This window comes from Paramisgurnus dabryanus, chromosome 24 (assembly GCF_030506205.2).
Source record: "Paramisgurnus dabryanus chromosome 24, PD_genome_1.1, whole genome shotgun sequence".
NCBI lineage: Eukaryota > Metazoa > Chordata > Actinopteri > Cypriniformes > Cobitidae > Paramisgurnus > Paramisgurnus dabryanus.
This window is the reverse complement of record NC_133360.1, coordinates 12,425,523-12,438,744: the sequence shown is the minus strand read 5'-3', so window position 1 is coordinate 12,438,744 and position 13,222 is coordinate 12,425,523. Positions and strand designations below refer to the sequence as shown.

The following is a 13,222-nucleotide window of genomic DNA, read 5'->3' as shown; positions in this document are numbered from 1 at the left end:
GCGGCATGTGGTTTAAAAGATGGCAAGTAAAATAAAAAGCATATCTGTATGCAATACAGTTTCATTATTGTTCATTATTATCCAGAGCGCCTTAATATAACTTGAAAAAAATATGTGCGACCAAATCATATTTTGCGCCAGTAACTGAAAAAGTTGGTAGCGCAAGTGCCACCAGTGGAAAAGGTTAGTGTAGTTCCCTGCAATGCATTTTCACATTGACTTAACATTGAAATAACTCGCGCTTGACGCCTCTACCGCGGCTGATCTGAACGCAGCATTAGTCTTCAGTCAGCGTGCAAATACTGGGTTTACGTTTTCTTGCCCTTAAACAGACATATTTACACAAAATGATTTTAAAATGGCGCAATTTTTCTCGTAAACAAAGTCTGTTTAAACAAGCAAAAAAAAATCGGCTAATGGGGTAAGAACATTTTTCTTGAATGAAGTGTTTAAGAAAAAAAGTAAACTTATTTCAAGATTTTTTCTTACCCCATTTTTAAACATAAATTCACTTAAATGTGATCTTTTTTGTCTAATTTTCTAAGGTCATTTGCTCATTAAAAAAATGCATCTTGGTTCGAGAATTTTTTGATATTTGTACTGAAAACAAGACCACAATACTAAGTAAGAAAGTCATTTTTTGCAGTGCAAATAAATTCCATGTTTGCAAAAACAAAATTTTTATATTGATATTGGACTAAAACGAAATCTTATCGAAACAATATACAAAGGAGTCAAATCGAATCGCCAAATTGGTCACAATATCCAGCCCTAGTTGCAGCTAAAATATCTAAACCCACCCAGTAAGGAGTAAATGGAGCAGAGTACTATGACTTAAATAAAAGTCATAGTGGATTATATAATTTGCATTATAGTATGGTTTATCGATATGGGTTATAAACACGACAATGTGCATTAAATACAATTTGATGGTAAAATTCGTTTCGTTTTATTTTTTTGCCATTAAAATGATTTTCACTTTCTCATCTAAATGATTTTGAGCTTCAGTGCTTCTTCTGAGAAAATCTTTACTTAAACCATTATGTGTCCACTCAAACGTAAACACACAGGCTTTAATTCGTAAATGGAATGCAGTGAGGCACAGCATCCTTTCAAATTAAATATACATCGCACTTATATAATTGTGAATTACTAAATTTTTGAAACACCTTTATTTGCAGAAGATGAATCTGATTCTAGACTATTAATGCTGTCTTATTCACCCTACGTGATCCCAGGATTGGGTGTCTAGACATGCCAACCATGTCCCAGTGTGATATCGGCTGGCCCATTGACTTGAGATAGCATCAGCCTCTGTGCTGCTTTGATACAGGGCAGCTCCTCTTTTATCCCAGCATGTTCCTTCTACCTCGAAAACCTCATTAATCCAACCATGTGTGTTTCATACTTCAGGCAAAGTGGAGATGATCCAGCCACCCTGTGCCTATGCCCTCAGCGAAGCCCAAGAGATACACTTGGATGGTTTGTAGGCAAGAGGTTCTCGTTTGCCAGCTGTGTCTTAATTGATTTTGCCCTCAGGCTTTGGAATAAGCAGAATAGATACACACTAAAAATGGCTGGGTGATTTTTAACCCATGCTGGGTAAATATTGGACAGAGCACATGCTGGGTTAAAGCTTCAGCTGGTTCAAAACGCCGCTGCAAGAGTGCTTACTTGATCTAAGAATCTTGGCGTCTTTACACTGGCTACCAGTTAAATATCAAATACATTTTAAAATATTACTATTAATATTACATTGCGGTCGCAAAATTCTGGTCACTTAATTATCCCTAGAATATCAAAAGTGTCTAAAGGTTTCCTACTTAGCCCCTAAGCTCTGGAATGGTTTACCCAACAATGTTCAAGAATCAGACACAGTCGAACAATTTAAGTCTAAACTAAAGACATATCTCTTTACAAAGCATTCAAATAATTAATCTGGTTAATATACTTATGCCGCAATAGTTAGCTTTTCCAGAACCAAGCAGATATTCAACCACTATACTGGAATATACACTATACTGAAACTTGCATGTATGCGAGCAGGCCCCTACACTAATAGGACTTTGTTTTAATTCCCATAAAAATTCCCCCCAAAAAGGTTTGGACTATTTTCCCCTAATAAAATTTTTATTTTTCTCCTAGGAGTTTTTTCAGCTGACATTGGCTAAACTTAGAACTCTCTTCTATTCATTACAATATTACTATGAGCGCTAGTATGATTAAATCTTAGCCACTGTACTCTCCAACACATCAAGAGGTCATGGATGATGTATGCGAAACTACGCCCCAGTGTTTACAAGTGTGGAGAAAGTGGACTGTTCCGACGTTGTTGTATGTGGAATGATACTAATTATTGTCTTTGTGTCAGTTTATTGTTTAAAATGGTCCACAAATGTACGTTTCATATATGTAACACGTGACCTTTCTATGTCATTACGCTATTACGTGAGGTCGGGCTGGCGCGTCACAGGACCAGAGGAAGACGAGAAGTTGTGTTTTAAAAGTGCATATTTTTTATTTTGTTTCCCTAGATAAGACCCTTATGCCTCGTTTGAGATCGTATAGGAACTGCAATTTTAAACTGCATTAAAACGGTTAAGTGTTGGGGTCCATTTAAATCCATTAAAATTAGAAAAATCATGGAATGTTTTCCACATAAAACATAATTTCTTCTCAACTGAACAAAGAAAGATATCAACATTTTGGATGACATGGTGGTGAGTAAATTATATGGATTTTTTTAAAGAAAATTGACTAATCCTTTAATGTAATGCTGCTTTGAAACTATTAAACAATTGTAAAAAGCGCAGTAGAAATAAAATTCACTTGACTTGACTTAAAAATTACACAATACTGGATTAAAATGACCCAATGTTGGGTCGTTGTTATGCAACAAGGGTTTATAATAACCAAGCAGTTTGGTTATAATAACCCAGCGTAGGGTCAAGCCAACAACTCAGCTGTGTGTTCTGTCCAATATTTAACCTTTATGAGTTAAAGGTGTCATAGAATTATTGAACGGAGTATTTATCCTTTTCTGTGATGTGACATGTAGACAAAAAATTTTTTGTTTGGGTCTGTAATGCCTTAGAAGCTTCCTAAAAACCTCTCTCAGACAGCTCTATTAGGGTGGGGGATTTTAAACAAGTGGTTTTGCACCTATTTGGCTCCCCCTACTGGCTTAACTTGCAGTCTCATTACTGATTGGCTGACTTTGCTGCCACTCAAAAAATGTAGCCAATTATTTTAAAGTGGAGGGGCAGTGAGATGCCTGTGATGTCATAAGCATCAGTTTTTCAGATTGGGCCGTTTTCTGGCTGACATTTCTAAAAGAGGAATTTCTATGAGACTGAGATGTTTAGCATGTTTAGCACTTTTTGTATGTTCGTGAATGCGAGTAGACTACCATTATTCAACAAAGACCAGGTAAAGACGGTTTTTCATTCTCTGTCCCCTTTAAAAATAACCCAGACATTTTTAGAGTGTAGTCAAATTAAAAATTTGTTCCTATGGTTGTCATGATACCATATTGGTAGTCATATCACATGCTAGTTACATTTCATTATATTCAGTAGCAATTTCAATACCTCAACAATATTCAGTAGTAACTAATATTGAACCTTGTAGCTCAATTGGTAAAGCATTATGTTAGCAGTACAAAGGTGATGGGTTTGGTATGCAGGGAACAAACATACTGATCAAATGTATAGCTTTAACGCACTGTAATGGGACGTACACACTAGGCTTGTTGCGATAGTCGGTGAAACGGTGATTACCGGTGCTTCAGCCTCCCACTGGTTAGATCACTTGCCCACCGCGACACCGTCTTTCACCGTCGTTTTGATATTTTCTTGTAATTAAATCATTTAGTTTCGTTAGAGAGAGCAAACACTTACAACTGTATGTGTCTGCTTTCTGAATCCAGCGGAGCTGAACGCGCGTCATCACAGAGCAGCGGCTGCGGCTGTCAGATTTCATTAATTCCTCAGACTGCAGCAAGCAGACGATGGCAGAAGCCGCGTGCTTACTCGTTTTGTTATAAGATGCATATATGATGTTTAATGTAGGCGAGATCGTTTTGTTGTTGTGTTTTTCATTAAGAATAATAATAAACCCATCATTCAAGCAGCGCTTTATGGAGGAATAGCCGGTTGCTCTGCTTGGGACGGGCGGGTTTCTGTCAGAAGTACCTGCGCACATTGACTCAAGCACTTAAACCAGCAGTTGCACTCGCATTTACGCAAATTCATACGCGATTTAACGCAGCGTACGCAAGCGCTGGATTTAAACAACAGTTGCATCTAATTCAAAAGTGAAAGTAAAATGCGCACTTCTGTCCATTTATAAGCCCCTCCCACCCGGTGAAACCGGTAACACCGGGTTTGTCACGCGCTGATTAACCGGTGGGAAAATTCTGTCACCGCAACAACCCTAGTACACACCAAAAACGTATTCAGCTTTTTGCGCAAGTAGATTACATACAAAGTCAATGCAAAGACCCGAAAAGCCGCATAAATACGTAGTATTCCAAAAACAGTATGCGAAAAGTACACGGATGACTTACTACTTCCGGTTAGATTTCGAAGTGTGCATACGATGGAGACTTCACTATCCCATGATGCCCCAGGAGCAGAGTTATGCAACGAAGAAGAAAGGCGATAAGCAGTGATGCGATTTCGCGCTGGTATGAGATGATGACGACGTATGTCACGTGATGTATCCACATGGTGGATGTAGTATGTCCGAATCGCATTCATACTACTAGGATTCATACTATATGAATTAAATGCATTGAATTGCATGAATTCATGAATAGTATGCGGTTTCGGATGCAGCCAAACACATCTTCGCGCAAGTCCAAAAGATTCAACTCGAGCGAAAAATTTGCATGACACAAAGTTAAAATCCCTTGAGTAATACAGCAAGGAACATGATGCTTTGCATTTGGTGTGTAGGCAGCATAAGTCTCTTTGATTAAAAGCATCCGCCAAATGCATAAATGCAAATGTGCTACTAAACATAACCAACACAAACTAATTGAATCAAGTATGATAATTAAGTAAACATTGCAAAACATTTTTGCTTAACAGTCAGTACAAAAGCTATATTTTCAGCATCGCTGGCCATTAACAGACAATGTCAAATTTGGAATAGTGGGACGTCGTCTTCTCAAGACGGCTGTTCAGTTTCATTCTGCTAAGCTGCGTCTCGCTTATTTTTTTGAATGCACAGTGTCCTGTGCAAACAGCCACTTGGGCTCCATTTACACTGCAAGGTCTAATGCACAGATCTGATATTTTGACAGAACTCAGATTTTTGTCACATCTGCTTGCATTCATTTTAAGGCATAACCCAGTAACACTATGAACATTTTGCTAAAAGGGCTATTTTGGGGCAAGAAGTGCATTCGACCGGAATACTCAAGGGCTCTTGAACCACTTTGTACTAAAGTACTGGTGCTTTTGACATCCATACACTAATGATGTGTAAGCATGGTGCGTGCATGTGCACTGATTTAGAGATTGAAATGCTCAAAATTGACATTATAATTCTTTTTAAGGCTTTATAATTACCTGCTAAAAAATACCCATCTTAATCACCATTAAAATTATCCACTTTACTGCATCTCAAATCTTTCTTCTGATGGGATTAATCAGTCTTTATAATTACATCTGCTAAGATGCCCATGATGTCACAAAAACAGGAAGTACACCGGTCTGTGAATTCGGTGAAAGAAAGAAGCAATTTAATTAAAAACGTACTGTTTGTGCCCACCGGCGCGTAGCTATGCAGACATTTCCAATTCATACTTTATGGGAGCTGAGCGGCAGATACGCAAGAGTGATTTTGGGATGGAAATTAGAGATGGGAAACTTCGCAAATGAGTGGGGAGAAACACAAGGAAGCAGCCGATCACTAAGAGGTTGTGACATCTGTCATAAGTGTTTCAAAAAATGTGATGCAGACAGTGCTGATGTTTCTTGATGGATTCAGTCTATACTTGCAAAGAATGAAGTGCATAATAATTTGTGTCTTAGTGAGGAACTTTGCAAGATATGTCACTCCAGATTTGACCTCAATGGCTTGGATAAACAATGGGAATGTTTATTACAAGTTGCATTGTCCACAAGAATTGAAATCAATATTTTTTATACAGTATAAGCCATTTGATCATGTGTAGGGTTGTTTCTAAAAGCAAGATTAGTATACGTTTCAAAAGCATTTTCAGAAAAACCAACTATTTCAGATCCATGAGTATACATAGTAGTTCTGGTCAAAGTTTAATCACGATTAATCGCATAAAAATAAAAGTGTTTTTTGCATAATATATGTGTATGTACTGTGTGTAATTGTGTATATTTAACCAAACATACTTATATTCATTTCAGAATTTTTTATTTATATAAAAAATATTTATAAATTATATAAAATATAAAAATAAATATATGAAGAGTTTCGTTGCAAAATAAGATAACTCCGTTCTTTTTTTTCAGAAATCTTGTTTTTTTGTTGTGCATTCCAATTAATATCAATTCAACTGCAGTTGGTTTGTTTTGATTTAAACCTTCATAACTAAAAAATACAGCTAAGTAGCACCATAAAACAAAATAATAACATGATAACATTATAATAAACATGTTTTGACAAAAATTTTAAAAATGGAGTTATCTCGTTTTGCAACAAAACTCTTCATATATACACATGTACATGTTTCTTAAATACATACATGAATGTGTGTGTATTTATATATACATAATAATTACACACAGCACACACTCATATATTATGCAAAAAAAAATTGTATGCGATTAATCACGATTAATATTTGCCCAGCACTAAAAAGATTACATTTTCACAGATGTTTTAATAATTGTTTTTTGTATGTGTTTGTAAAGTTAGCTGGATTTTCAACCTGTCAGCGTCATTGGAAATATAACAATGTTTGGACATATGTTAGTTTGAAAATAGAAAAATAATGAGCAAAGACTTTGTGTTGTGACATTTTACAGCACCTATGGTGATCTCCCTGTTATTAAAAACAAGCTAAACCTTTAGTATAGTTTGTAATATTAATATGCACTTTTTCATTTGTCTTCACAGATATTGATGATTGTCAGTCCAATCCGTGCCAAAATGGAGGCACCTGTATCGATGAGATCAACTCTTTTGTGTGCTTGTGTCTGCCCAGCTACGGTGGAGCCACCTGTGAGAAAGGTACTGTAATGAACTAACACACACAAACTGTTGAAAATGGTCACTAGCTGTCACTGGGGTGGTATGCTTTTAAAAAGTACACCTAAAAAGTTCATTTTAGTACTTCAGATGTACATATTGGAACCAAGAGTGTATATTAGTATCTTAAAGGTACAGTTGCAATCAGAAGTTTACATTCAACTTTACTGTAAAAATTGAAAGTTGGATCAACTTAAGAAATTACTTTAATTGGTAACGGCTACAAATTCAATTTCTTTCAGCTTAAATTTTAAAAGTTGATCAAGCTTAAATGTTTAAGGTGTTACCAATTTAAGTAATTTTTAAAAGATTTTTCACTTAGAATAGGAAAATTTAAGTTGATTAAACATTTTACTTTTTACAGTGTTACAAAAATGTGGAATTTTGAAAAGGTTTGTTTTTAATTTAATCCTGCCCTGAACAAGTTATTTTACATGAGAAATGTTTACAAAAAGTTCACAACACAGAATAATAACTAGTGGTAGACATAGATATATTCAGGTTACATAGTTTGTGAATCTGGGGGAAAAATTCAAGGCCCTGGGAAGTTTTTGAAAATATACATACATCAGGGGAGTCAAACTCAATTTCATCCCGGGCCACATCAGCATCACGGTTGCTCTCAAAGGGCCAGTTGTATTTGAACGACTGTATGAATGTCAACCCTTTTATTACTGTACATTGCATAATTTTCTCTGCATTTGCTTACTATTGGTTTTGTTAATAACTCAATTAATACCTAGCTTTGAAAGTAGAAGCCCAGGCAAATAATGACAAAGTCTATAGACCCTTTTACAGTTGGTAAACATTGTGACGTATTTGTGTGGGCGGGGCTTAGCTGGAGGCAGAAAGAGCCGCAGAGGCTATGTTGACAAGCTTAAACTAGCACGTTATAGGAGGGATTTATTAAACATGGATGCAGAAGAAGTTTCGGATCTGTCCGAATATGTACAGTCACTGATTCTGCGGGACCGTGACAGGGATTTTTGTATATTAACTCTTGCGATTTTAACCAGGTTTTAGATATTTCCTAGACAACATATGACTTACTTTCAGGTGGATTTGGGTAATTTTGTCTATGCTTACTGTCTTATGTAACCTATCACTGGGATAACTATGATTAGCAATGTGGATTATTTTAAGAGACTATGCAAACGATGGCATACACATCTATCGCTGTATTTTTGTTTAACATTTAAGCTAAACAATAGCGCGGTTGGCGACTTTTCACATATAAAACAGAAACTTGCTGATTTGTACTAGATAAAACCAACACAACAGTACATATGCATAGATTATTTTACCTGATATGAAGTGTGCACTGCAAACACGAGTATTATTTATGATCGTCTCCATCTAGTCTGTATACGCCGTATTGCATTCAACCACAATTGTCTTCTTGATTTCTGTGAAGAAATGTCTGCCGGGATCCGGTAAAACTTTATTTTTGAACCAAAAGTGCTGTTCCTTCTAATCTGGCAGCCAAAAACACAACAAGATGACATTTTAAAGTCAAAAACTCAAACTTTTTGCGCGCCGGCTTTGAGTTGCTACTTATTTTTTGCCTCCAGCTAGAGCGGTGACGTCACAGTGACGTGGGTGATAAATGGGTCTATTGAGTACAACCATTCTACAGATTATTTTAAAAATATTTGTGATGACAAAAACACATGTTGTATGTGAGTACACTCTAAATGTTCTGTTATCCTTCATTGTGCAGGTAATAAAATGAGAGGCATTTTAATACTAATCTGTTTTACAATCTCCACCACAATATGCATGAATTAGACACATATACTCCTGCTTGTCATTTCTTGCCATCTTTGCAAAACGCTGTGATTTTTTTACCTGACTTTGAGTGTCTGATTGACTGATGTCTCATGAGTTCAGCGTTGTAGGCTACAGATCAATAGTTTCAATCGTTTATTAAAAGTAATCGATTCAGATGAGTCATTAGTTTGCGTATTTAGCGGGAATAGACGCGTTGTAAACTAATCCCAGCTGGACATCGCGAAACATTTCTGTAAACGAGACGGAAAACATTTTCTGGATACGCGTGTGCGTGCGCGAGAGAGGGAATGAAAGAACGAGCAGATACTGTCCGTTTCTATATCCAAAGGCTGCAGCCTGAGGAGGTCGCATATGCAGCGTCATCAAGCCTGGTTTATTTAAGTTAACTGACCATTACATTCGCACGTCATACGCATATTACAACTATTTACTATAAACGAAGAATAATATTTAACTTTATAATTGTTAATATTCTGAAACAAGACAGTCTTGATGACGTATGCAGCCTGGAAATGCGACCTCTGGACACTGCAGCCTTTGCATTAGGACACGCCCACTCTAGTAGTGCACGCGTGCGGGGCACTGCTCGTTCTCTCTCATGCAATAATCAACATTATTACTATAATAACATTACAAAAAGACTTTGGCGGGACAAAATTAGTTTTGGTGGCTGCTAAAAAATCAATGTAGAAAATAACCTGCAAAAAATAAAACTTATAATAACAATAAAATAATCTGTAAACTCTCACGGGCCACATAATTAACATAATTTGTAAACTCTCGCGGGCCAGATGAAATGAGGGAGCGGGCCGGATTTGGCCCGCGGGCCTTGAGTTTGACACCCCTGACATACATAGACACAGGTCATTGAAAGTGCTTGAATCTATTTTATGCAAAAAGTTTTCTGGGAAAAAATCCATATTGTTCCCTGTGGAGTGTAGGGTAATATCATAAAAATTCTAGACTTTTTAAGCACACGTGCTAAACTGTTCGCTTTAAATGCTTATATCTTCTGTATGTGAATGTTGATTCAAAGATGTTTTTTTTGCATAGTTGTGTTTAACACATGAAAACGTCTCGGGTTACGTATGTAATTGTTGTTCACTGAGAAGGGAACAAGACGCTGCGTCTCCCTTGCCATACTTCCTGTGTCCCTGTAACGCCGTCTATGGCAATATTTCAGGTAGCGATATACTTCCTGGCTCCCGCGTCACCCTGCCTTTGTCGTTAGGCCTCACCATTAGTTGAATTTTATATACACATTCAGACGCACTTACCTTTGGAGGCGTCCCCAAAGTGTCAACGCGGTGACGCAGCGCAAGTTCCCTCAAAAGGGGACTGTAACAATGTATCTTAAAAGGTAACACAATGTAACCTTGCTCTCACTTGGAATGTGTCCCCACATTTCGTCCTTGAATTTGAGGGTATTGGACCTGGAAAGTCCTTGAAAGTTTTTGAAGAATTTGAAGTTTGATTTGAAAAAAAAAGACACTTAGTGTGTGTTTACATGCACAGTCTTATGTTAATTACGCTTAATAAACTGATAATGTGTGGAGTCATGTAAACGTATAAAACGGTTTTCTTTTATCTGGGAAAGCCCATAAGCGGCGTAAGCAAAAAACGATCAGCACAGGTAGCTTTTTTGCACATTACCCCAATTTCGCACGGCATGTAAACACATTAACCGGCTTTCTCGCAGTTTTGTTCATGTGCGCATGTCCTCGCGTATGAAAGATAAACGTCACACGCGGAAGTAAAGCTGCATTCAGACTAGCAGTGACTAGCGATAGCAGAGCGACGCGATCTCCTTGATTTCATTGGAAGCCTGGCGACTTCTGGCGACACGAGCGACAGTGACCGTTGGCAACTGGATGGGGCGTGTCCAGTCGCACTACAAAGTTGAGCAACTACTAATGAGAATGAAGCAGAGTAGTTCACGTCATCCGTCTCTCATCAGTTACTGGAGTGGACGGTTCCTATTTGTTTATGACAACCAGATATAGAAACGCCTCTTTTAAAAGAGACGAGCGACACACAGCGACAAAGTCGCTTATAATGTGAATGTACCTTAAGTGCAAAGTAAAGCAGAAAAGTCTTCACTGTACTAAAGCAGTTGGCAGAGAAACTGTGAAAATAGAAGCTCATGTTACATTTAGGGGTTATGCAGACATGAGAAGAGATACAACAGTATACGACAGACCTTACGTCTGCTTTTTTGAACAACTATATCTACTATAGGCGGTGATGTCACTACCTGCGAGAAACCTGACAAATCTTCAAATCCCATGTAATCGCTGTTGTCTGCATAGCGGGTTTGTTGGATTTGCATGTAAACCCATGAAAACAGTTTTCTATAATAAGCAGATTTTTGATAGTTATCCAGTTATTCTGTGTATGCAATGCATATAAACGCACTTAGTGTCACTCAATGTAAAGCCAGACAGTAAAGTCTGACAGACAGTAAAATGACCAATCATTATTCACTTTTTAACATGACGTTATGTTGTGTCACACAGCAACACAGTGGTTCAACACACTTATTCAAACAGTATCGTGAGTCAGATCCACATTAATTATGTCTTATTATGTTCATTATTAATTATTTAAATATGTATGAGTACTTTCAAAGGGTATATTTATACATGTTATACATAACAAATGTTTATGTAGTTCACCAGATTGTCTCTTATTTTCTGTAATTACATTTGTGTAATACCGGCCTCATATCGGCCATACAGCTTTCATAATATCGGTATCGGCCAATTAAAAACCCATATCGACCACTAATAAAACAGAATTTCTAAAAAAATAACCCAGTTGAAAAGTTTACATACATCTGATTCTTAACTCTTTCTCCGCCAGCATTTTTTTTTTTTGCCAGCCAGCGCCAGCATTTTTAATGATTTTCACAAAAGTTTAATGGCTTCTAGAAAATGTTTTTCTTTAAATATTTAAACATACAATATATCAATCGATAGATTAGACTCTATTCTATAAAAAAATTCATCCTACCTTGATTAGTTCTCTTCTTATCACCTCTCAAATATGGGTAGATTTCTTCAAAAACACAAAATTTTGAGCAAAAAGCTGAGATAATTCAATTTTTGTTAGGGATGCACCGAATCCAGGATTCAGAATACTGGGCTTTTTGACGGGGTTCGGCCGAATCCTAGATTTTTTTCCACTGAACCGAGCCCTAGGCTTGCACTACGCTGGTCGACGTCACGCGGCCGTTGATTACACACATCGTGTGCTGACGTGGAGATAAGCTTTTTCTTTCGGTGAGCCTTAGGGACGGTTCACATTTTGTGGACGCGAGCGTGTCGCACCGCATCGCTTTCATTATGCATAGGCTTATGGTAATTGTCAAAATAGTTTTTCCCACTTGTCATCCTGGCATAATGTTGCCTATTCTTTTTTTACAGTTAAAATTAAATAAATAAAATGAAAAATGCACTGTTGTGGACGTTGTTTACTTCATTAATGTGTTTTACTGTGTTAATGGAATAAGGATGCGAGTAGGATTCGGTATTCGGTTTCGTCCGAGTCTTAAACAGTGGATTCGGTATTCGGCCGAACCCAAAAAATCTGAATTCGGTGCATCCCTAATTTTTGTAAAGGACTTTTAATAGAGTAAGAATTCTGTGTATGTTTTGAGGATCGCTCTGAATCTGATTTCTTTCGTATGGGATTGCTACCGGGTTGTATAAGGATAATAGCGGTATTGCGGATTGCCGAAAATAATCATCATTGGCAGGGAAGCGTTTTCGGCGGGGAAAGATTCACACTGCACGATGTTACCTGGACAATCAATGACATTTTCTTTATTTCGTGATAGTTGTTTTTTGTTTTGTTTTGTTTGTCCTGAGCCAATAAACTGTTCACTGGTCTTCAGAAAAATCCTCCAGATCCTGAACATGCATATTTTTATAGCTTCTGAAGGGCATTCCTCAATAAATAAATAAGATATTTAAATAAAATAATGACAGTTTACACTTTATGTCATGAAATGTACCAAGGCAATCAAATTTCTATAAACCTTTGACCTTTACACTGCTAACATGATGCCATATCAGATGCTTTGTTGTTTGTTTTATCTTGTACTCCAATGAAAAGCATTTAAATTTACACTTTATTTAAATGTTTTAAAGATATAGGGCTCTATCTTACACCCAGCGCAATGCAGCGCAATGCG

General features: G+C 37.0%; 1 protein-coding gene across 1 annotated transcript in view; it reads left to right on the top strand.

Annotated features, from left to right (window-relative positions):
- ncanb (neurocan b) overlaps window positions 1-13,222 on the top strand; it is a 202,654-nt gene that overhangs the window by 132,117 nt on the left and 57,315 nt on the right. The window contains exon 10 of the mRNA XM_065246007.2: window positions 7,105-7,218. Within this exon, the coding sequence (XP_065102079.1) occupies window positions 7,105-7,218 (114 nt within the window). The remainder of the gene's footprint in view (window positions 1-7,104; window positions 7,219-13,222) is intronic.